The sequence below is a fragment of the Ascaphus truei genome, chromosome 13 (genome assembly GCF_040206685.1).
Source record: "Ascaphus truei isolate aAscTru1 chromosome 13, aAscTru1.hap1, whole genome shotgun sequence".
NCBI classification, from domain to species: Eukaryota; Metazoa; Chordata; class Amphibia; order Anura; family Ascaphidae; genus Ascaphus; species Ascaphus truei.
The window spans coordinates 13265954-13290542 of NC_134495.1; the positions used below are offsets into that span (position 1 = coordinate 13265954).

A 24589-nucleotide genomic window follows, 5' to 3' on the forward strand; every position below is an offset into this window, starting at 1 on the left:
AACCAGCTACAAAAAAAAGTCTGTTGTGTAGTGTCTACAATCATGGACCCCATGACATAGTGGTAACATCATGAGAACTAAAAGGGTTCAAAGACCTCGGGCCACACACAATCATCTTCTATAAACGCAATCCACCTCTGGAACTCGCTGCTAATGGAGGTTGTGACAGCAAATGGCAATTAAATGGTTTTGAAAGAGGACTGGGTCTATTTATGCGCAGGAAGCCCATAAATAAATACATTAGTAGCATGGAGGTATCTGGAGGCAGGGCGGGGAGTGATGCTTCCAAAGCTTGCCACTGAGGGTCTGGCCTAGTATTGGAAGTTCCTGTGCTCCGATGCTGTTTTCTGGAGCAGTGCACGGGTTAATGCCGGGATTCTCTCCCGGTTATGCTGGCGGAAAATGAGATCCTCCAAGTTAGTGAAGACACATTTATTATTATTATTATTATTATTATTATATTTCTTCCTGGCAATTTGTTCTGCCGTGTTAGACGCGCACACTTAGTAATTCTGCAACGTGATGTGACGGGGGTTCCTGCAGGAGGCGGGATGTACGTGTGCAAAGGGGTACAGATGCTGGGCTTGTTCCCTTCACCCTGATGCTGCAGATTATGGAGAATGTCTCGGGATAGAAAGCTGAAAGCAAGGTGGGGAGAAACAAAAAAAAAAAAGAGACCCTCCTGCACTGGATCATTAAGTACTTTGTGATATCTAACCAATCCTTAATCAGAGTAAAACGCATTTAGGCTGAAAATGAGCAGGTCGGACACACTGTCTGATTTAAATATACCTATGCACCGCCAGACTTATTGGGGACGATTCATTAAACTGCGATAGTGCCGATCAGGCATTGACTTCATTGAGAGTTGCTGTGCAAACATGCCCCAATCCGCACTATCCCAGTTTGATGAATGACCCTTTTGACTTATTACTGTGTGCGCTCATTTGCATGCCACTACCCAGAATCCCTGGCTACAGTGGAAGCACTGACATGCTAAGAGATAATGGGGAGAGGCAGGGTTGCAGACCTGTCTGAGACGTGGGAATGTGCTCACACGCGGCATTGTTATTGTACTGGAGTTTCCATGGAAGAGACATGTCTATTTCTTATGAAGCCTTTGCCCACATGCAGCAGCTGCAGGATCTCTCCGACATTCAGTATATTGGCGCACTATGTGAATTCCACTAAAGTCTCCATAATTAGGCGTGAACGTACCATTAACCCTTTGCGCGAACCCATGATGTAGTTACCACGTCGCGGCGTCTGGAACGCCCTATACGTCCTACACTATTGGCTCGTTTTCTGGGGGAGTTAGTGCTGAACGTGATCATGCCGGCTGAGGCACAAAGGAAGAGCGGTGGTCACGTGATGATGAAGTGCCGCGAGGGGCTGCTGCCTCTCCGGCACTCAAAGCGTTAAAGCGCCACGCCTGCTTACTATTTTTTTTTTTAATATATATATAAATTGCTTCTGCTCCATTTTTTAAATATTTGTTATTCTTTCATTCTGATTACGCGCGCCACAGGGAACCCGTCCAGCGGTTTTTTTTTTTCGTTTACGTGAAGATATCAAATATTTTCTGGTGGGGCTCTTAAAGATGGCTGCCTCTGTGATTTTCTAAGAACGACACTTGTACTCCTGTTCTTGTGACTTTGGAATCGCTGCAGCATTTATTTCTGGATTAGGTTTGAGACCCTTGGTCGTCACATCATGTGCGTCTATTGGTCACATTTGCTGCTGCGCTATTCACAGGCAGAAGGGCTTCGATTCACCTAGCTGTTAAACATACCTAAAATTGTGCAAACAAAATGTTGTGTGTGTGTGTGTACGCACATACATACCCTATGCCTGGGCAAATCTGATTTTATGAGTGAGAAGGTAATGTATTGTACTTTTTATTTAATTTTTATTTTTTTAAAGGCATCAGGCCTGAGATGTCTGCCTTCACTCCCTCCCCCTGCCTCATGCTGTAAGCACTGCTGGTCCCTGCAGAATAGTATATAACACAATCTCCCAGGAAGAACAAGGTGTGAAAGTCTGGAGAGAAGCAGGTCTCAGGCTCATTTCTGATGAAGAAATTACAATGCGCCAGTCTCTCTCTGAGGATTTGTTAATATTCACCTGCCAGTGTTTTTCTTAGAAAAGCACCATATTAAATTCCCATTTAAGTGAAACTGTAAGAATGCATTGGCTTAATACAGATAAATGCTGCTCATTAAGACAAATGTTCCTTTGGTGTCCTGTTGGTTTTAAAATTGAGTGCTGCTAATGGAAACAGTGGGAAATTTAAGCGCCTGCACTGATTGAAGGTGATATTTGTTTTTTTATTTTAAATCTGAGAGTAAAAAGCATGTCTTATTATTTCTGTTTATTTTTTTTTTGTCCACAGACCTCTGAAGGTTTCTTCTTGCAATAACACAAGTTGAAAAATTACTGATGTGCATCATTTTTTTAAAGTTTGATCCTCGCCCTGTTTCCAAAAATGCATACAGGTAATTGAACATGCAATCCCGTTTTTACGATTGTTGTGAAGGTTGTTGAATGGGTCTGACAAGCTTGGAGTGGCACTCTAGGAGTTGCGGCTGCACTTACTGTAATTGTATACTTTGTATTCAGATGAAATTCCCATGAAAAATCGCTGTTTTTTATTAGTATTTGTGGGTTTTTTATTTCTACATACAGTATATTTAATCAAGAGTGAGTGACCGTGTATTTTCAGGCTTCTAGCTTTCACAGGTGTTTTTGTTTAAAAAAAAATGATCTTCCTTTGTTAATGACACAAGGGAAAATGTGGGCACACTGTAAAATGCACAAATACTCTTATCTGCCGGTGCCCCAATCCACGGGGGCATCCAAGGTCCTAAAAGATCAGCAGTGAAGATGAAAATAAGATGGGCACACAGACTTGCTTATCAGAATTTATTCTGCCAAAAACTCCAACGTTTTGGCTGTGTACCAGTCTTTATCGAGGGGAGGGCAACCTCCCCCTTGATAAAGGCTGGTTCACACAGCCAAAACGTTGAGAGTTTTTGGCAGAATAAATTCTGATTATAAGCAAGTCCGTGTGCCCATCTTATTTTCATCTTGCTTTGTTTAATGACATACAAGAAGAATTTATTTAGTGTTGCTGTTTTTTAACGTGAATTCCAAGTGGAGAAACTGTTCAGAACAATTCGTGGTAGTTCCACTGGGACCTCTGTTTCGCGATGGTTTTGGAACAACAATATCCATTTTAATTGTGAGATGTCTGGAAGCAGAGACTCTATATTTATTGATTACATGCACCTCATAGACTAGTAATGAACATTATAATAGGGATAAACATATTGCAATTAAGAATGTACCGATGAGGCTTTCATACACATGTCAACCTTTCACGTCCACCTGGCCATAAAGGGTCCCTCTCCAGTTAACACATGTAATTGTTCTTGGTTGTTTTTTCTGGACCACACCGCTTTTCACAGTACATCTTGTTTTGTCTTGGCGCAAAATGCCTCTTAACATCTCTACTCCCGCATCAGTGCATTTATCAGAGCGCTTAATTGCGAACAGGTGCAATCTTGCATAGGGCAGCCAGTTGTTCAGTGCAAAGACTTGATAGGAGATGGCACTTCTAAGTTGAGAGCATTTGGCCTTCGTTTCACCAACCTTGCATATTTGGGCCAAGTTTGTAGTGAGCCAGTGAACCCTTCCAAACAGATGGGCATCCGCGTAGACTGCCAGAATGTGTATGTAGTCGCGCCGTGAAGCTATATTACTGATAGAACTGTCTACCTAAAGGATGTCTTCCCACAATGGTAGAATATCATGTAAACACACTACATTTTCTGAAATGACTTTTAATCATTGCATCTATGGTGGAACAATATTGACCAGGGTTCTGCCTCTGAAAAGCTTGTGGGTTATACCCAAGGTCATATGAGGTCGTTGAGCTTGATTCTTGTCTTAACACCAGATTTAATTTGTCCATTTATATAAAATAGTTGAAAGAGAACTTTAATCCAATTCTGCATTCTTTTCAACAGCACAAATCATGTTTAATTTTCTGAGTCCTGGAAAGAAGGAAGTTGGAGATCATTTTATTGGAAAGAAAATTAAACGTTAATTGAGATTAAGCCCATAACGTATTAAAGATAAAACAAGTCGAGTCAATGGTTTCGGTAGTTCATTATTTACAGCTACATGGAGCCTCGCTGAGAATGGTTTTCTTATAATTACTTTTGGAGTAACAGGGAATTGCAGATGAGGGATAATGATCTGATAACAAGCGAATCCCCTTAATAATTAAAAAAAGGAAATTGCTCAAGGAACATGGACCATCATATAAAACCGCTTAATTTGCCATTTGTAGCCACCTATATTTTCTGCAGACTCCGTCTACCTGTCAGTTACACGTTTTCCTGAAAAACCGTTGGTAGATTAGCAAAGGTTGGGATTTCCCAGTCCTGCAGCAAATTGCAGTAGGTTCCTTTTTGAGGAAACAAGGAGGCTGAAGCCTGTTTTACTGCAGTGACAGATTTTGTAGGAGGCTTTTGCCTCCACTGCGGTTGTACATATACACGCCTACTTACAGAAGTAGCCAGCTTTATTGCTCCCGTTATCGTGCGGTAAGCTACATTCATTTGTGTCATTTTGCAACTTGCGGCTCCTTTGTAAGCAATGACGCGTTAAAGCAGCAGTCCAACCTGCCGTTGTTTTTATTTTCCCACTGTAATATGTGCATCAATACAATCCACACAATGATACGTAATTAGCTAAGTTGACAATCGATCCGTTCTCCCGTGAGCGATCGGCGAAGATTTGGTTCGGGGGGGGGGGGGGGGTTGACTAAATGGCTGGCAGTGCAGCAGAAGAGGAGTAAAGATGCAACGTTCTGTGGGGAAGATCATGTGACCAGGCAGTCACTAGATACAATTGGTGCACTGTTAGAGAGAGGGCAGGACTTAAAGGGGTGTGGCCTGTTAAAGAAGAGGATGGGGATGTGACTTTGTAAATGGTTGCTATAGAAATAAAAAATGCTTTTTACATTATAATACATTAAAAAGTCAAACATACAGATACCCAACAAGCTCTGAGAAACCCCAAACATTACCACATAATATATGTATATAAGTGTCAAAAAGAGTGCTAGTGGGTGTGGCTACATGTATAAAACAAATACAGATGCCCAAAGCTACTTCCAATGTGACAAAAATACACAGTGCAATACCTATATCATATGTATGATATGATTATTCTTCCTGTAATTATACCGGTAAATAAATAAGAATTTTTACTCGGGGAGTGTTAAGACCTGCTAACGGTCATGCCTTTAAAGTGGCAGCAGGGTTAAACTAAATGACCGTTTTTCAAGAGAATATATAGGTATTGCACTGTGTATTTTTGTCACATTGGAAGTAGCTTTGGGCAACATGAAAAAGTCATTCAGAGTTGTTTAAAAAAAATACTACAAGTATTTTATCATAGTACAGACCTGAATTATTTAAAATCCCCACATGTAGGATATTGCTGGGTCTGCAGCTTTAAAGCTGGCACCATGGGAAACACGGGAACTGTTGGTTACATCTGTAGGTGCACATCTTGTACATTGTCATGTGGGTTCTTATAATTTGAATGTAACCGTGGCATAGCCGTGATCTAAATCGGTGGTTCTCGTGCCACTTTTCAGTGGTCACTGGCAACACCATATAATTTAACACCTACCTGTTATAAGGGTATACATTGGTTGTCCATTAAACCTTATTTGGGTCAGGGCCCTTAGGAGATTTTAAGGTCTAAAGTCATTAGACCAAAGACTCCATCAGAGTTCAGAGCCAAGAAAGGTTTGCTTTCTGTTTTTGGCCTCTCCAGCCAAGTGTACATGGTACAAGGACTGTATATACCGGGCTGCAAGTTGATTTCATAACATACAAGACTTTATGCCCCCTCTCAAATATCATGATATGACTGCATCCTTAACTAGGTCAGTTTAGGAACTGTTTTCAATATTAAAATACTGTTTTTCCAACTCTTCTTCTTGTTTCCCTCTTTTTGTGATAACAACATTATAAATGTAAGGATAGAAACTGGTTGCATATGTATAATGTGAATGTATAAAGATCTTTAGATAAATACAGGTTATCTCCAACATTTTCTCTTGCTTTTTTTTTTTTAATTACCCTCTGAAATTGTTTAACTATCAGATAATTCTGATCCATTATCACACACACACACACACACACACACACACACACACACACACACACACACACACACACACACACACACACACACACACGTACACATATATACGTGTACACACATATACGTGCACACACATGTACGTGCGCACACACATGTACGTGTGCACACACATGTACGTGTGCACACACACACGTGCACACACACACACGTGCACACACACACACGTGCACACACACACACGTGCACACACACACACGTGCACACACACGTACACGCACATGTACGTGTGCACACATGTACGTGTGCACACACACACACGTGCATGCACACACACACGTGCACACACACACACGTGCACACACACACACGTGCACACACACACACATGTGCACACACACACACATGTGCACACACACACACATGTGCACACACACACACATGTGCACACACACACACATGTGCACACACACACACATGTGCACACACACACACATGTGCACACACACACACACACACGTGCGCACACACACGTGCGCACACACACGTGCGCACACACGTGCGCACACACACGTGCGCACACACGTGCGCACACACACGTGCGCACACACACGTGCGCACACACACGTGCGCACACACACGTGCGCACACACACGTGCACACACACACACGTGCACACACACACACGTGCACACACATACACAGCGTCTCCGGAGCAAGTTAATTTCAGCTCTGGGGACCCCCTAGTTCCTGAGATGCTTATCTGACGGTTCCCCCGGTACCATCTCCTGCTAGGGAAACAAAATGGAGTTTTAAATCTCACGCGACCCAATAGTAAGCTGCAATGCCTGTTGTGTTCCATTGGGCCGTGTGCCGTGGGGGCTCTTCAGAACCAGGAAGTACCGGGCAGCACCTACGAAGGTAGGTATCTTGAAGAGCAGGGAGTCCTCGGAGCTGAAATTTAACGCGGTTAAACCCCGGAGACCCCCCTGCTTCATACCAACTGTATGCTGCAAAAATATACGTGGAAAGAACCTTTTAACTAAGCTCCACGGGCGGGGGATGTATTAGGCATCTTCTGCCAGTGCTTCGGTTTTATTTTTAATCCTGCAATAAGATATGATCATTTTAATGCCAGTGTATTTTGTGTGTGTGTGTGAGTGTGTGTATACTGCATTGCTGCAGCCCACTTGGAGCAGAATAGCAGCCACAACAATTAGATCAGTCATACTCTTCTGAGGCCCTTTGAACATCCTTTTATCCCCGCTCATTGTTGGCACCCTGCGCCAGCCTAACAGGAGGTCGGCCTTGTGTCGGCGTTCAAACAAACGCTAGGACAGACTCCTTTATCAGTTTGCCAGGAGACGGATAACGGCACATTCCGTGTAAGCTTGGCAATCACACGGGTTACCAGCGTGTAGCTTCAAAAGCTGTAAATTAGCAGATTATATCATGGATCAAAATATTCTTCCTTTTCAGCAGAATGCAATGTAGTATTATAGCAACTGTACTGGTCTTGAAAAATAATCATTGTGATGGTATTGATACCTTCTAATGCCTTTGCTGCCAGAGGGCAGTAACATAATGCTGCCAACACAATAATTTGTCAGGGATCCGGCTGTTACATTTTTATAGGATGCCATGCCTGCGTTACACACAATGTCATACAGTATCGGTCCCAAAGACCATAAAAACTAATCACATAATAAATCAATTAGTACAAAACCACTGCCTCTTCTATTATGAAACAGGCAAAGATTTGAATCCGTGTGCTGAACTCAGTCCGGTGTATTCAAGGCCTCTGGTGTATTCATGATAATTCTTTATCCCTGGGGCCACAATCGTAAAACCAGGAGATTGGATGGTTTTGGTGTAATTTAAAATACACCGATCTCACGTTCCAGTAGCACGGCATCGCCAAAGATTCCTTCGATTTTGCCAAGAAGAGCCTGGTTTTACCAACTAGTAAACCTGTCCATAGATAAACCATGACGATGACCACTTATAAGGCCGCGCTTACAGTGCCGGCGACGCGACCGATGCCGTCGCCACTAGCGAAAGTTATATTTCAGATTTAAGCGCCGTCGCTGGTGACAAGGCCAGTGATGTCACGAAGGGGGCGGGGCAGTACTCTCGGGTTTAGAGACGGTCAAATGTGGCAACTGTCTCTAAAAAATCAAATTTACCCTGGTTCAAAATTTTTGGTCGCTCCGTCGCTGTCGCGCTTACTATTAGCGCTTGGGACGGAGTTAATGTATTTGTTTTGAAGCGACATTGCGTCTCCGTCGCCAGGCACTATAAGCGCAGCCTAAGAAAGCTGTGATGGCGCTGCTACAGAAGAACCTAGCAGCTGATTAATGATGTGCTTTATTCTAACAATAAAAAAGGTTAAGGCCCTAAATTTAAGGAAAAGGTCCCAACTCTGTATTTACTTATCGTAATGGGATGCGCTGACTCGAGCATCAGATATTACTCCTGATGCGATCAGCAAAGACCGCATTTCTAATGGCCATTACCGCTGAAAAAGAGTTGGAGCAATTCAGGTGCTGTCGTGTAGAACCTCGCCTTGTTTCACCAGGACAAGGTAGCACTGAGAATGGGCAAAATCCTTCTTGCCAAAATTTGTATCTATTCCATCCCCCCCCCCCTTCACCTTTTGGATTTTGGAATTCACGTGTCTATGGATTGTCCAAGAGAACAGTAGTACTTGGTTAGTGAATGTGTGGTGCTGAAAGTGCCTGCAATTTACTTAAATGCAATTTAATTTACTTGAAGGTGAAAGAACTTCTTGACGTAACAATTGCTTAAACACACATTGGAGCATTGTCCGCCTTCTTATTTTTTTATTTTGTAATGGCTGCTGAAATCCAGAGACCTAAATGAGTAAAATTTGGGTATTGGCTCAACAAATAACACTTTAGAACTACTCTGTCATGTACACACAGGTCCATGTTTATGAAGTGGTAATATGCTAGGCATCTTATAGAATAGCACATCTTGGTAAATATGGGCCGTATGTCTTTTTGCTGTTCTCATTTTCTTGTGGCAGTGTGCTCTCACTGATGTTGATTCATCTGTCTGAATTTCAGGCTCATCCTAGCAGCCAATCGGGATGAATTTTATCACCGGCCTGCGAAGCCAGCCGATTTCTGGGGAAGCAATAATGAGATCCTTAGTGGTTAGTATAAGCTTGGCATTGAAAAAAATACTTTCCTCTGTTCAGTCCACACATACTGTAGCATAATTCCATGCTCACTATCCTCTTAACTACAGTATTTATAATCTTCTCCCTTCTTATCCTTGCTCCCACCTCTCCAGTATGCAGCTGTGCCACCTACCTGATGTTTGTTAGGTGGTATAGTGGGTGATACTAAACACAGATATTCTAATCATGGCAGTACAGGCTGGCACAGTGAGAAACAGCCCCACTCTCTCTCAGCTTGTCTACCCACTGGGAAGGTCTATAAATGTCTGCTGTTTGTGGTTACTCTGTCTGTCTTCGCAGGTTTGGACATGGAGCCCGGAAAGGAAGGGGGGACTTGGCTTGGGATCGGTAAGAGAGGGAAGCTGGCAGCTCTAACAAACTACTTGCAGCCTAAAATTGATATTCATGGCAAGGGCAGAGGTAAGGAACATCTTGCCTAATGTCACCTAGCATACTGACACGTTACAGACAAGAAGTTAATCATGGTTCCCCTGCAGTCAAGCACAGATACAGATACACTTACTGTATGCTCTTAATCAAGCTGCACACACGGATCCGATATACTCACAAAATCTTAGTAGGAAATGTGTTGGGTAACACATTTCAGAGAGAGAGTTGGAAAATCTGGAATGCCCCTTTGTTTCTCGTGACTGCAGCTTGTTTACACAGGCACTGTGATGGATTCTTAGTGTATACATTTGTTCATGATTGTGGTTTCTCCTCTTTAGGTGCTCTAGTGACCAACTTCTTGACATCAGATCTGGATAGCTTTTCATACCTGAAGAAGGTATCTGCAGAAGGACATCTTTACAATGCCTTCAACTTGATTGCGGCAGATTTTAAGTAAGTCCAAACCTATTTAGCAGGACAGCGCTAAGATAATTGAAAGTTAAGGACAGATTACAAGTCTGAGACACACACTAAAGGCTTTGCTAATGTGCTTGTTAACTCCTTGGTAAAGAATGCAAAACGAAAGAAAATACTTCTATATCGATGCACCGTCTATAATCGTTATGATGTGTAAAATTAAAACATAACCTTTATTGATATTAAGATGTAAAATAGGTGGTAAGAAAATAAGGCCATGTAAACGAAATAAAAAAAAGTTTTAATGCATAAAAGGAAAAGTGACAATCCCTGACCTTGGGATCCGTTATTCTCGCTATATCTTATAATGACAGCATTTCTGTATAGCTGAGCTGGCAGTGCCATGTCTCCACGCATGGGACTCATGTTTCTGTTTCCTTTTATGCATTAAAACAATTTATTTCTTTTTTGTTCAGTTTACATCGTCTTATTCTCTTACCACCTATTTTATCTGTAAATATCAATAACGGTTATGTTTTAATTTTACATCATAACTCTATAATAGACTGAGTGCATCGATAAAGTGTTTTCTTTCATTTTGGCTTCTTTGCTACGTTTACACATTTGCTTGCAAACCTGCTACACCCCTCCGGCTGACACGCATAGTGGTTCTCTTCTAAGTCCTTAGTACTCAGAGGACTGATCGCCTGCAGCTATGATACCTTTGGTTTCCTAGTCTAACAATCAATAGTTGAACAGTGCATACTTTTAACCAATCAATAAAGAAACGACCCAGGAAAAGACCCTCATTGTGTTTTATGCCACAGATTGAGACTGTCAAGAGAATGGGAGATCGATGAGCTAAGGCAGGGCTGGCCAAGTCCAGTAGTCAAGGGCCACCAACGGGCCCGGTATTAGGGATATCTCTGCTTCAGCACAGGTGGCTTGATTGAGCCACCTGTGCTGAAGTAGGGGTATCCTTAAAACGTGGCCTGTTAAGGGTGCTTGAGGGCTGGAGTAGACTACCCCCGAGTTAAGGAAAGTGTTGGCTTAAGTAGTCTGTGTTCCTGTCATCGTATAATTAGAGAGTGATGCCTTCTGCAACTTTGAAGTAGTAACATACTATAGAAGAAGTATATAAAACACATGGTCATAGGCACAGTAGGTTAGGAGGAATTTAAGGTGGTGTTGGAGAGACGGACTGATTGAAATGTGGCCCGGGCATTTTGCCTCCTCCCCAGCCTCCTCCCCAGCCACCTCCCCAGCCTCCTCCCGCGGTGACGCAGCCTCACATGACATCGATGGAGGCGGGCCGCTCCTTTACCCAGGCTCCATTCTCGCCCCCGGCAATCGGTTTAATTGCTGTGAGGAAGAGCGCGAGGCCTCGGTAACGGCGATGCATAGCGCAGCACCAGTCTACAGCAAGCCCCGCGGGCATGCTGTGGCACCGGGCATTTGCATAGTGTCCCGATGGGCCAATCCGCCCCTGGTTTGGAAAGACTGGACACACGATGGTGTTCAGTGACACTCCAGCTTTTGGATTGGACAGTGTCTTGTGATATCAGGCTGCAGAGGCAGAGGGCCACATGAGCTTCCTTAAACATATGATTATATTATTATTGTTAATTAACTGAAGTTGATTGGCTTTTGGTCGGATTATGTGAAATATCCCATCTAGCCACTGTAGTTATTCTGGTTTACTGGTGGCGGACTGCGGCCATTTTCTTTCTCCCCCAAAAGAAATGTGCGTCACAAAAAGAAGAAATATCATCCCTTTAGGTAGAGCGTTCCACTTAATTAGCTTGGTGTTAGTGCACCTGTAAGGGCTGTAATATACAGGATGCGGCCGTGCGTTTCTATGCGAACGCGCGTGCACATACTGCATGCTTTTCCTGTATATAGTGCCGGGAGCTGCAGGTAATGTGTGTGTGTGTGTGTGTGTATGTATGTGTGTGTGTATGTATGTGTGAGTATATATGAGTATATGTGTGTGCATGGGTTGTGTGAGTGAAAGTAAGTCCTAGACAAGATTTTTTTTTTTTTTTTTTTTTTTTAAAGAAAAAAAACTTTAATAAATATTTTTTTTTACTTCTGCAATTATTTACACACACACACACCACACACACACACACCACACACACACACACACACACACACACACACACACACACACACACACACACACACACACACATTTGAGAGCAGGCAGCGGCGCAAAAAGATGAATTTCCTCATCTTCGCCGCTGTCTGTCGGCTCCCCTCTCCCTGTCGTGCGCGCGCGGCCCTTCTATAGAAAGGCTGACTGGCGTCAGCCAACTAACAATCCACGGGCCCGGCACTATAGAACGTGCCTAAGCCAACCAGTGCAGAATGAGCTTGCTGTATAAAGCTTTAAGTGTCCCCCCTATACTGAAAGTGTTCGTGTGTTGCTTATTTTTGTGTCGTTTGCCAACCAGGTATTCTTTAAAAAAAAAAATACACCTACACACACCTACACACACCTACACACACCTACACACACCTACACACACCTACACACACCTACACATATATAATTTTTTTTTTTTTTTTTGAATCTTGGATGTGAGTGTCTGGAGACCATTTGATTGGTCCGTCGGTCCGCCCGCCCTCCCTCCCATGGCTCTCATTGGCTGGTGTCTGCGCCCCCCCTGTGTCCCGCCCCCCCACGGCTCTCATTGGCCCCCCCAGAGCACGCTCTCTCCTGCTCTCTCCTCCCACATGCCGCTCCCTTCCCCCGGCTCTCACCCTTCCCCCGGCTCTCACCTCCCACAGGCCGCTCCCTTCCCCGGCTCTCTCCCTCCCCCGGTGCTCTCCCTCCCACACACCGCTCCCACTCCAAATCCCCCCCGCCCTCACACAGAGCACGCTCACTGCGGCTCTCTCCCTAGAAGGGCATGTTCAACGGCGGGGCACAGCACCTCCTCACCGGAGCTTCTCAGCCTCGCCTGGGGTCACGGACACCGCTGAGGAGCCCGAGGTGGAGGAGGAGGGCGGCCGGTACCCGGAGGAAGAGGAGGAGCGTGGCCGGGTGCAAGGTGAGGAAACGCAGGGGAATGGGTTCTTTCACGCGTCCCTGATTTTCTCTTCTGCTGTAAAAGTCACGACCAATAAGGCCGGATTCATGGATGCTAATGGCACATGTATTTTTTTTTTTCTTCCTTTTATTTATTGAAGTAGATTTAAAATAAATAAAATAAAAAAGAGCAGAAGTAGGACTAGGCAGGGCCTGGGATAAGATTAACAAGCACCGCATTGTTCTTCCTTTTTTGTTTCATGTTCTTATTATTAACATAATCCATATGGTAAGGTAGTGCTCGGGGAATGAAAATTGCTTCCGCAGTATTAGGAAGCAAGATTTAAAGCCCCTCCGATCCGGCTGCTCTCGGTTATTTGGCATTGAAGCCAGTGGCTCCCTTGTGATATTTCTGGATTTGAGCAGTAGACGTTCGGTTAACCCCTTCACTGCTTTTGCTGAGGGAGGGAGCTAAAGCTCTCTGTCTAATGCAGTGTTTTTCAACAAGGGGTTCCTGTAACACTTGGGTTCCCCGGGCATCCCCTAAAGGGTGCCCTTCAGTTTTCAGGTAATTTGAAAATTGGACCAAGTACAGAAGAATTTAAAGTGAATCTGATCTCGGACGTGCTATTAGAGAGGTTTGGAGTTCTGCAGAATTGCACAGTCACAGTATAGGGTTCCTTAACCAAGAAAAGGTTTAAAAAAACAAAAAACGGGGATCGAATGAATCAGAAACCTGGTCGAAGATCCAACATCAGTTTCAGTGGTTTACATTCTTAGAGCTTAGATTGCAAGCTCTGTGTGGTAGCCTACGGGTTTCAAGGATACGTTGTTGGCTGCATTACATTGCATACAGTGTATACTACATGTAAACACATACTATTATTATTACTGCTATTTATATTATTCTGCTAATTGTTTCCGCACTTGCTCCACCACTGGTCAGTCTGTGTCAGAAGTAAAATCTCTTATTGCCTCCCTTTTTCCACTGCCCATACTTGGCATTGCAGGGTTAATTCCTCCAGCTCTCTTTCCATCACATGGTCCTCCATTCACAGCCGGCACAAATCCCCCCTCCCACCCCCCTGGTGAGTGTGACCTGTCTGTCCTGTAAGTGAAGGCGCTGGCTCCAGCGGGAGAGGCAGACCTGAAAATAGAAACAATTAGCCCCATCATGCAGATGACCGAGGGACGTGTCGGGCAGTCCGTTTCTCTCCTGTGTCCATAATAAGAGTCGGGAATGGCCTCACATTTCCATTACCCACACATGCATCTCTGTGCCGTTTTAAAGGGCAGTCATATTATTTATTTTTTCGCCATGTAATTAATTTTGCTGGAAAGATTCAAGCCCCCCTCTAGAGCAGATCTTTCACTCGCTGCTTGTATAACAATGGGTCAGATTCTGTTTTCTTCTGGCCCACCTGATATGAATGTTATCTGGTAATTATTGTTCTTTATCATCATCTCCCGAAAGCAGGGGGTGTGCAACTCCAGTCCTCAAGGGCCACCAACAGGTCAGGTTTTCAGCATAACTCCCGGCTTCAGCACAAGTGGTTCAGTCAACGACTGCACCACCTGTGCTGAAGCAGGGATATCCTGGAAACCTGACCTGTTGGTGGCCCTTGAGGACTGGAGCAGGTCACCCCTGCCCTAAAGTAATGGAGCTGTCATCATTAACTGAGAGACACGTGAGCGAGGGAAGACTCTGGGGGTATAATCTCCCTGCAGTATACAGTGTTATCACAAAAGGTATTTAACATATGGGAGGTGTGGTTGTATAGGAGGCAGGGGGTCCCCACAGGTGACCCACGTTAATGTCAGCTCTAGGGACCCCCTGCCTGCGGGTACTTTCCCCCAAAGGAGAGGTTGAAAGTTCCCCCGTGCCCTAGGAAGCCGCTATGTCACCTGTCACGGCTTCCTATGGGGAGCGGGGGGAAATAAACCTCCATTTTGTTTCCCCTGAGATGGACCGTACCGGAGGTAGGTGTCTCAGGAAGCAAGGGGTCCTGCGGAGAACCTCTGCTTCCTGTACAGTTAAAAAGGGGGTCTTTGTTCTTGGAATTCTCCTTTAAACATCTTCCATTATTTCACTAGGTGGGACCGCCCCTTTATCTTGCACACAGAAAATATTTAAAGGTCCAAGAAGTGTGTTTTTTTTTGTTTTTTTTTTTCAATTTTTTTTATTGTGTTTCGATCGTATAACATGTTTTTTTTTTGTAAACTTATTCTTTATTTGTTTTTTGTTTTTGTTTTGTTAAGAAAAGTGGGAGTGGGGTACAAAACACAAAAAGGGGAACATGTTACTTGCGAGTCACATACAGTTGTATCATATGGATAACACATTCAATGGGGAGACAATAATGACATCACTGTTATTACAGTGTTTAAAGTAATGAATACAGAAAATTAACTCAAAAGACTTAAAAGGGGAAAAAGAAAAAGAAGGAATTGTCATTGCTTTTATAATATTCATTTCTTTTGTTGTCATACCAGCTTAACCTCCATGCATTTGTAGAGCATCCGACACTGGATACTGGATACTGGATACCCTCCAGGCCCACCACTGCAATCTACACCACTACGACTCCCATCACACCAAGGTTGTCTCAGTAGCGAAGCTCTTGATTCTTTTTTTTTTTTTTTTTTTATATATTTTTTTTTTTTTTATATAATTTCCCTAGCTAGTGTGTTTTTGCCTCACCCATTTCTTGATTTTCAGGACTGGAGAGTAGCCCTTGAAAGATATCTATTTCCTATATAGGTTCTCCACGGTTCCCAGACATCTATGTATTTCTGTACTGTGTCGTTTTGTATCCCCGTCAGTTTTTCCATAAGACAGATCCTCCATAATCTTGCTTTTACAGCGTGTATGGCCGGCTGCTGTTCCTGTTTCCAGGCTTTGGCTATTTCGCATCTGGCAGCTGTGTATATGTGTGTCAGGAGTTTGTCATCAGTTTTTTCTATGTTTTCAATTGGCCTGCATAGCAGTACCTTCCAGGGGTCCAGGGGGAAGTCATACCCAAGAATTGTCTGCGCCATATCATGTGTGGCCCTCCATAGCTTTGTTACCTTTGGGCACGTCCACCACATATGTATAAACGATCCCTGCTGGCCACACCCCCTTGTACACACTGGGGACATGTTGCTGAAAAATTTGGACAATCGTAGTGGGGTGTAGTACCATTGGTGGAGCATTTTATATGCATTTTCTTTTATTGATACACATGTGGAGCTCTTTGCTATTCCTTCATATATGTTATCCCACTGCTCTTGATCTAGTTCTCCCAGCTCTTCTTCCCACCTCGTCCTCCATTTGGTCTGTATCCCCAATTCCTGTTTGCCTTCTGCAAGTATGCTGTATACTTTAGAGATTAGGCCCTTTTTGTCCTCCCCCATGAGGCACAAATCCTCAAATGTTGTGAAGTCGCTATACGGACCTGACCTCTGTATGTGATCTCTCAATTGGAGATACCTAAAAAAGGCCGAGTCAGGGAGGCCATAGTCTCTCTTTACTACCTCAAACGTCTTTATAGCATTGTTTGCCCATAGATCTTTTACCCTTATGATATCTGCCTTGCTCCAGTCTTTAAACGCTATTGGTTCCGTGCCCGGGGTAAAGCTAATATTTTCAAATAGTGGTGCCATCTGAGATTTGTAGGTGGTTAGCCCGTGTTTAAGTTTCAATGAATCCCACATGGTTAGCGAGTGCGTGATCGATTCCAGGGGCACCCTCAGAGCTGGTCTTTCTTTTTTTGTTAACCACAGTATCATTTCTATGGATGACCCAGATATCACATCGGACTCAATTTCCACCCACTTTTTCCTCTGTTTGTGTGCATGCCAGTGAACCAGTTGGCCTACATGCGCCGCTTGGTAATATTGCCACAAGTGTGGCAAAGCTAGCCCTCCTGACTGTTTGGATCTATATAATGTGGGCAGCTGTATTCTCGCTTTTTTGTTATTCCATATAAATTTTGTGATAGCTTTCTGCAGCTCATGCATGTCCCTGGCTCTGACCTGTACTGGAAGTGTGTGGAAAAGGTACAATATTCTTGGCAGTAAGTTCATTTTTATGGCATTTATTCTACCCAACCATGATATATGATATCTGGACCATTCTTCTAATTCTTTTTTCAGCGTTTTTATTAGTGATGGGTAGTTGGTCTCGTATATAGTGTCGGGTGAGTTAGTCAACCATATTCCCAAGTACTTTATGGCCTGTGTCTTCCAAGCGAAATCAAAGTTTATTTTTATTAGCTTTAGTTGTTCCTGAGGGAGGTTTATATTTAGGGCTTCGGATTTTTCGTTGTTTATTTTAAATCCCGATAGTTTCTGGAACTCTGACAAGTTACTAAATAAGTTTGGGAGTGAGGTGAAGGGTTTTGAAATGGTTAACAATATGTCATCGGCAAACAATGCCAGTTTGTATTCTTTTTGTTTGACCTTAATCCCCCCGATATCTGGGTTTGCCCTGATTTGGGCTGCTAGCGGTTCTATCGCCAATGCGAACAATAGGGGCGACAGCGGGCATCCTTGTCTTGTGCCATTCCTTATGTGGATTGTCTCAGACTGCATATTAATATAGGATACTTTAGCTGTGGGTGTGCCGTATAGTGATGTAACAGCATTCATAAATTTGCCTTTTACCCCAAATGCTCGAAGTGTCTCAAACATATATCCCCAGTCAACACGATCAAAAGCCTTCTCCGCGTCTAAAGATAGTAGCATCGAAGGCGTTTTATTGTGTTTGGCTATCTGGATTAAGTCAATTGTTCTTCGTGTGTTATCCACTGCCTGACGACCTCGTATGAATCCTGCCTGGTCTGCGTCTATCAGTTGCGGAAGATACGTATTCAATCTTGTGGCTAATATTTTGGAAAATATTTTGAGATCGTTATTGATCAAGGATATCGGTCTGTAGCTTTTGCATTGGGTGGGGTCTTTTCCCTCTTTATGTATTAATATTATTTTTGATTCCAGCATCGTTTGAGGAAACTGCTCTCCCTCAAGAGCTTTGTTAAATATCTTTAGTAGTTGGGGAACTAATATGTGGGCTAATTTTTTATAGTAAATGTTGGATAGGCCATCTGGTCCCGGGGCCTTGGAGTTCTTCAACCCCTTTATTGTATCTAATACCTCTGTCGACGTAATTGGCTGGGATAGTTTTGTTATATCCTGTTCTGTGAGTTTAGGCAAATTTATTTTTCTGAGAAATGCTCTCTGTTTTTTCATGGTGGAGTTCCCTTTTTCTACTTTGTCTCCATTGTATAGCTCTTTGTAATATGTGGTGAATTCATTAGCTATTGTCTGTGGGTTTGTTGTGCACACTCCGTCTTTTCTTCTGATGCTATGTATTCTAGATTGAATTCTATCCTTCCTTAATCTTGTGGCCAGCATTGTGTCGGCCTTATTGGCCTTCTCGTAGAATTTTTGTTTTGTCCATGCTATGGCCTTCTCAGCTTTATCCGTAAGTAGTAAATTTAGTTTCCCTCTGAGGTCCCGCAATTCAGTCTCCCTGGCTATACTATGGTCTACTTTATGTGCCTCCTCTAGGGTCTTTATCTTTTCTTGCAGGCTTGTTGTTTGTTTCTGTCTCTCCCTCTTTCTATGCGAAGCGACACTGATAAGCTTTCCTCTCACCACCGCCTTATGGGCCTCCCAAAGGATATAGGGTGAGTTCACGCTACCTTCGTTTATTTGGAAGTAGTTGGAGGCCTCGTCACTGATCTCAGCTATGACTTCTGGCATCCTTAATAGAGACTCGTTTAGTCTCCATGTCCCTTTACTTGTTTGTTTGTGTATGTCGACAATGTGCACTTCAACAGGACCATGATCTGACCAAGTAATAGGGTGTATTGTAGCCTTTGTAATTTTTGGGATCAGTAAGGAATCTACAAATATGTAGTCTATCCTTGTGTATACTTTGTGGGGGGCTGAATAGAAAGAGAAGTCCCTTTTCTGCGGATTCATCTCCTTCCATGCATCCCTTAAATCAAACTCTTTAAGTCCCTCTCTGAGGGTTTTTCTCTCCCCCTTTCGGGCAGCCATTGTCTTAGCTAGGGCAGGTTTAGATCTGTCTTGTTTTTCATTTAAGGCTATATTAAAGTCTCCCGCCATGACCAGGCGGCCCCGGGAGGTTGTGCCCAGCAATCGAAACAATTTTGTGAAAAATATTCTCTTATTTTCATTTGGTGCGTAGACATTAACTAGGGTTATTTGTGTATCTTCTATGCTCCCCGTGATTATTAGGTATCGTCCTTCTGGATCCCTTTTTACCCTGTCTACCTTGAATGGAGAGTTCCTTGTTAGGAGTATGGCCACCCCTCTTTTCTTTTCGTCCTTTGCCGAAGCTGTGTATGTCTGGGGGTATAATTTGTCCCAATACGTGGGGGTGGAGCCAGCAGTGAAGTGCGTTTCTTGTAGGAATATTATGTCCCCTGAAAGTCTCTTATATTCTGTCATGGCTAGCTTCCTTTTTACCACATTGTTCAATCCCTTGGTGTTATGTGATATTAGTGTTAGTGTCATTTGTATTTACCTGGGTGTGAGGTCTTCTCCTCTAGTGGATTCGTTTTCTGGTGTCCCTTGAGGGTCGGCCCGGAGGGTATCTTTGCACCTCGTACAGTAATGACAACATTCAAACATGTAAACATCAAAAATAAAACAACATATATAGGGTAATCCAGGTGACTAACATAGCCTGGATTTGTGTGTTCACTGGACGTGAACGAACTTTCTCTGCGATTGCGCAGTAGCGCTAATCCAACACCCATAACCTTGGGTGTGTACGGACCGTACTGCGGTCCCAGGCGGCGGGCCCGCTCAACAAATCAACTTTTTTTTTTTTTTTTTAACAGTTAACATTTCTATCCCTTTTTGTTTATTTTTTATTTAATATAGTAGACCTTTCTTACCAAATGTGTACCTCTATACCATTGTGACCAGCTTTATATAGAGCAAGCATGACTCAGCAGTCGGGATCATATATTTACCCTATCTTGTCTACAACTCCCCCCTCCTACATTTTTTCTGTTTCATTTATTTATTTTTGCCTAGCTACATGTATTCTGCGTACTGTACCAGTACTTCTACTTCTACCTTACGGGTTACCCGCTCAACCATGGGGGAGGGAATGACGCTGGCCCCTTCTTATTTCTTATCTGGATTTATATAACACATCTCAGTCTATCATTTGGGCATAGTTCCTTATGTCGGGATTTACGGGTCTTCTTCACTTTAGCAGGTTTTGCATAGACCTAAGATTTAAGATTTCTGGGGTTCCTTTGGATTTCTTCTGTGTGGAGTGGCTCCTCTGCCCACTTCTTTCCATACGGGTCTGACGGGAGGCGGTCTGTGTTCTTCGCTGGACATGGAGTCTGGGGGTTGCAATCCCAGTCTTTCTAGGAAGTCCACTCCCTCCTCAGGAACCCTCATGTAGGCTTGCGTTCCATTCCTGGTGGCGATGAGGCGGAATGGGAACCCCCACTTGTATCGGATTTCGTTGTCTCTCAGGACTTTTGTGATATGTCTCAGGGCCATCCTCTTCAACAGCGTTGATGGAGCTAGGTCGTTGTACACGTCTATCTTCACATCTCCCCATTTCAGCCCTCCTTTTTCCCATGCCAGTTTAGAAATCGCTTCTTTAGTTTTAAAGTAGTGCATCCTCACCACTACATCTCGAGCTCTATCTCCGGCTTGTGGTCGCGGTCTGAGCGCTCTATGCACCCTGTCCAGGATCAGTAATGCTGGGGGCGTTTCCGGGAGAAGGGTCTGTAGCCATTCAGTTGTTGCTCTCTCCAGATCTGTGACCGTCTCTGGAATGTTTTTGAACCTGAGGTTGTTTCTTCTTGCCCTATTTTCTTGATCTTCCTGTTTTTCCTCCACGGCGGCCATTCTGGCTCTTAGGGCCAGGATCTCCGTATCCATAGTGGTCTGGTTGTTAATGGTTTCATCCACTTTATGTTCCAGCGTATCTGTGCGTTCTCCTATAGAGCTGACCTCTGTTCTGAGGTCTTTGAGAGCGCTTTGGAGCTCTTGGTGGAGTAAGGTTTTTAGGCTTGCATATAAGTTCTCAATGTCTTTTTTGGTTGATGTTTGTTCACATACCTCAGGTTCATGTTCAGTGTCTGACTGGGTGGGAGATGGCGCTCTGCTGTCTGACCTGCCCGCTTTACTTTTCTCTTTTGTCTTGAAGAAGTCTTGCGGCGTTGGTTTTTTCGGAGCCATTCTAGGGTGTTGTATATCCAACGCCTCCAATCTATGCGTTTCCTACTTCTTTTGTTTTGTTAGATGCTTTGGTATGCCCGCCGCCTCATGGAACCCGCTTTAGGCGGTCATTGTGGACTGCGCCACGAGCGCATCTCCGAGAAACATATTAGTGTTATGTACTCTTGTTTTGGTAATTTTCACTTGCGTAGGGTGCTCAGGGACGGGCCCCACCAGCTGTAGTAGTGCAGATGAGATTTAATTATTATCTTTAATTTGTTTGTCACAGATGAGATTTAATTATTATCTTTAATTTGTTTGTCTGTCTCTTTTCTTGCTAATGGTGGGTAGCCCCAGTCAATCCACAGTCCTTTGGCTTGGTGAGGCTGTTTTTTTTATTAAATTTTCTGTTTTTTTTTTTTTTTTTTATTCTGTGGGGATCTGCACCTTTAATTCAAATCTGCGGCGGCCATCTTGGATTTTGCTGACACGCAGTCTGGAACGCATGGAGCAGGCGGCTCCGCTCCCCGCAGCAGCTCCGTCTTCACCTCAGAGGTACAGGCAGGCGGGGGGTGCGGGGGGGGCGCAGGTAAGCAGGGGGTAGGTTGGTACAGCTCACCCCGAGCGGCCGCCTGCCAGGAGAAGTTTCTTTTGATAGTGGAGTCAGCCTCGGCCGGCCGCCATTTTAGGCTGCTCTGAGACCGGAGCCCCACGCTCAGTGCTCTGAAAATGTTCCCGCTTGTTGAGCACCGGAGCCCTCTATTGCCCACCGCCTGTGGGGAGGCAGGATCGTGTGTCCCAGCGGGGGGGGGGGGGGGGGGTACTGGCAGGTCGGATGTCAGCTCCTTTCTTTTCCTCTCCCTACACATTAGCGGCCATCTTGTTAGCCGTCCAGCACCTTGCGAGGCCGCCACAGTTCGGAGTCAATGTGGGGGGTGGGGGGGGGGGGGCCGTGGGACAGCGCCTGGACCGGCGATACAGACCTCCCGGGAGCGCACTGGCAGCCCTTTTCTAAGGGGTAAATAGCTGCTGCGACCCCTCTCTAAGCTTGCCTGTCTGCAGGGGATGAGGGATGGGTCTCTATGTCTAGCTCTGGAGAGTGCTCTGTGTGTGGCACAGGACTCAGAGCCGCAGTGAGTTGCAGGTCCAGATATAAGTTTCTGCAGCCCCTTCTCCTCGTTCGCCTCACTCTCCCACTCACCTCTGTAGCAGTTGATGTCGGGCAGGACAGGTTGCTCTTCTATGGTGGAGCTCGATAGGCCCCTGGAGCCACTGTTTATTTTTCTTTACTTTTGTTTATCTTTGTAATGTCCATGTATTACATTTTTAGGCTCAAAATAATCTGTATGGTGTGAGCTGACCAAATTCGTGGGAATTTAGTTTATTTGGCTGGCGATAAGCAAGGATTGCTGTGGATTGCGAGTTAAGGCTTGAGGAGCTTCAGTAAAATGCGGCCATCTTGGTCTGACTCCAAGCCACGCCCCCCGTATAACATGTTTTAACATACATCTGTTACAACTTCAAATTTTACAGCGAGAAGAAATATTAAACCTTTCATTACACCATAAATCGCATTTTGTTGTCTTCATTTCTTACATATTTGTTTTCATCTGTTGTATTCTACAGAACTTTTGTTATTTTGTTTTCAATGTTTACAACATATTGGGGAAGCAGCCGCTTCCAGACATATCTCTCAGAGATAATCAAGAATAGTGGAGAGAAAAGCAAGAAAAAAGAGGGTGGGAAGGGGGTGAGGAGGGATAAGAGAGAGAGGGGGGAGCTGTCTTATTGTCTCCAGATTTGTGACCCAAGGGGTATGTTTTAACCCTGGTGGAAGTCCAATTCTGGCAGGCCTTTAAGTATAATCTTTCTCTCTGATATTTAGTGATTTTGGGGCCTGGCTGCTTCCTCCTCAGATATTTCTTTTCACCCTGTGTTGTGGAGCAAGTCTCAGCTGTTGTTGCTTTTTTGTATAATAACCATACTATGGCTGGACAGAACTGAGCTAGGCAAAGGTATACTGACCTAAAGAAAACAACACGGTTGTAATGAGGCTTTATACAGAGTCCGTAGTCCACAATAATGGCCAATCTCTATTCTGAATCACGGATTCTGCAGGCACACTTTCACGCTGCTAGTGCAGCTGCTGATAATGTTTGCAACTGGGAGGAGGTGGGAAAGTGATCAACTTTATTGCCAGATATATATATTTTTTGGTTTTTAATTATATTATTTGAGCTTTATTACTGTCAATTAAAGAGAATTACGGGCGGTAGAAATCCTGTATGTCAGTGCTGTGGCAGACACTATCTGATGCTTTATCACTTCCTAGTACAAGTGGTCTCCAAGGGATATAACGGGGCTGGATTGGAGATTGAAGAGAGGCCTGTAAAGGTGCTCAGACCTGGATTTATCAGCTGCTGAAAGTGGAATAGGGAGGGGTCAGAGCAGATGGTGAAAATATTTGAACTTCTGTATAAATTAATGTACAATAATACCAAGTAACTATGCAGCTTCCAAAAAGACCTGTCTTTTTAGGGAACATTTAATCAAAGGTGTTGATTTACGTTAGTAATAATAGTTTTTTTTATTTTCTTATAAAGCACTGGCGGTGTATGCTGTGCTGTACATATAATTTTGCTGGCTCAATCTGTCCCTGTCCCGTAGAGTTTTCAATCTGGTGTTTTGTGCCTGAGGCACAGGGAGATGAAGTGACTTGCCCAAGGTCACAAAGGCAACGTCCGCAAAAGCCCACATATAGGTGAAATCCAGCTAGCAGGCTGTATGTATGAATGTCCAAACTGCAGCGGAGAGTAAAACGACCCATCACAACGCGGTTGGATTGCGTCACTGACCCTGAAAGGTGGAGGGCCGTTTTACTCTCCGCTGCAGTTTGGACATTCATATATACAGTCTGCTAGCTGGATTTCACCTATATCTGGGCTTTTGCGGACGTTGCCTCCTTGCCTGCAGGAGGGAAACCGTCTGTTCCGCTTCCAGTGAACATTGCTGCAGGGTCGACATCATTCCTGATGCAGCTGACTGCTGGATATTATAATTCACAACTGCTTATCTTTCATCTACCCTTGTGAGTGCATTTGGTACTCTTTATATTAAAATTGTTCACACAGATTTACCCTATGGAGGGTGCGCTT

The 24589-nt window shown here is 44.1% G+C and overlaps 1 protein-coding gene across 3 annotated transcripts in view; it reads left to right on the top strand.

The window, feature by feature from the left end:
* Positions 1-24589, top strand: part of TANGO2 (transport and golgi organization 2 homolog) — a 55459-nt gene that overhangs the window by 9834 nt on the left and 21036 nt on the right. For all 3 annotated transcript variants that reach the window (XM_075568579.1, XM_075568578.1, XM_075568580.1), the window contains exons 2-5: positions 2393-2495; positions 9273-9361; positions 9689-9808; positions 10117-10231. In XM_075568579.1, the coding sequence (XP_075424694.1) occupies positions 2440-2495; positions 9273-9361; positions 9689-9808; positions 10117-10231 (380 nt within the window). In that variant the 5' untranslated portion in view covers positions 2393-2439. The remainder of the gene's footprint in view (positions 1-2392; positions 2496-9272; positions 9362-9688; positions 9809-10116; positions 10232-24589) is intronic.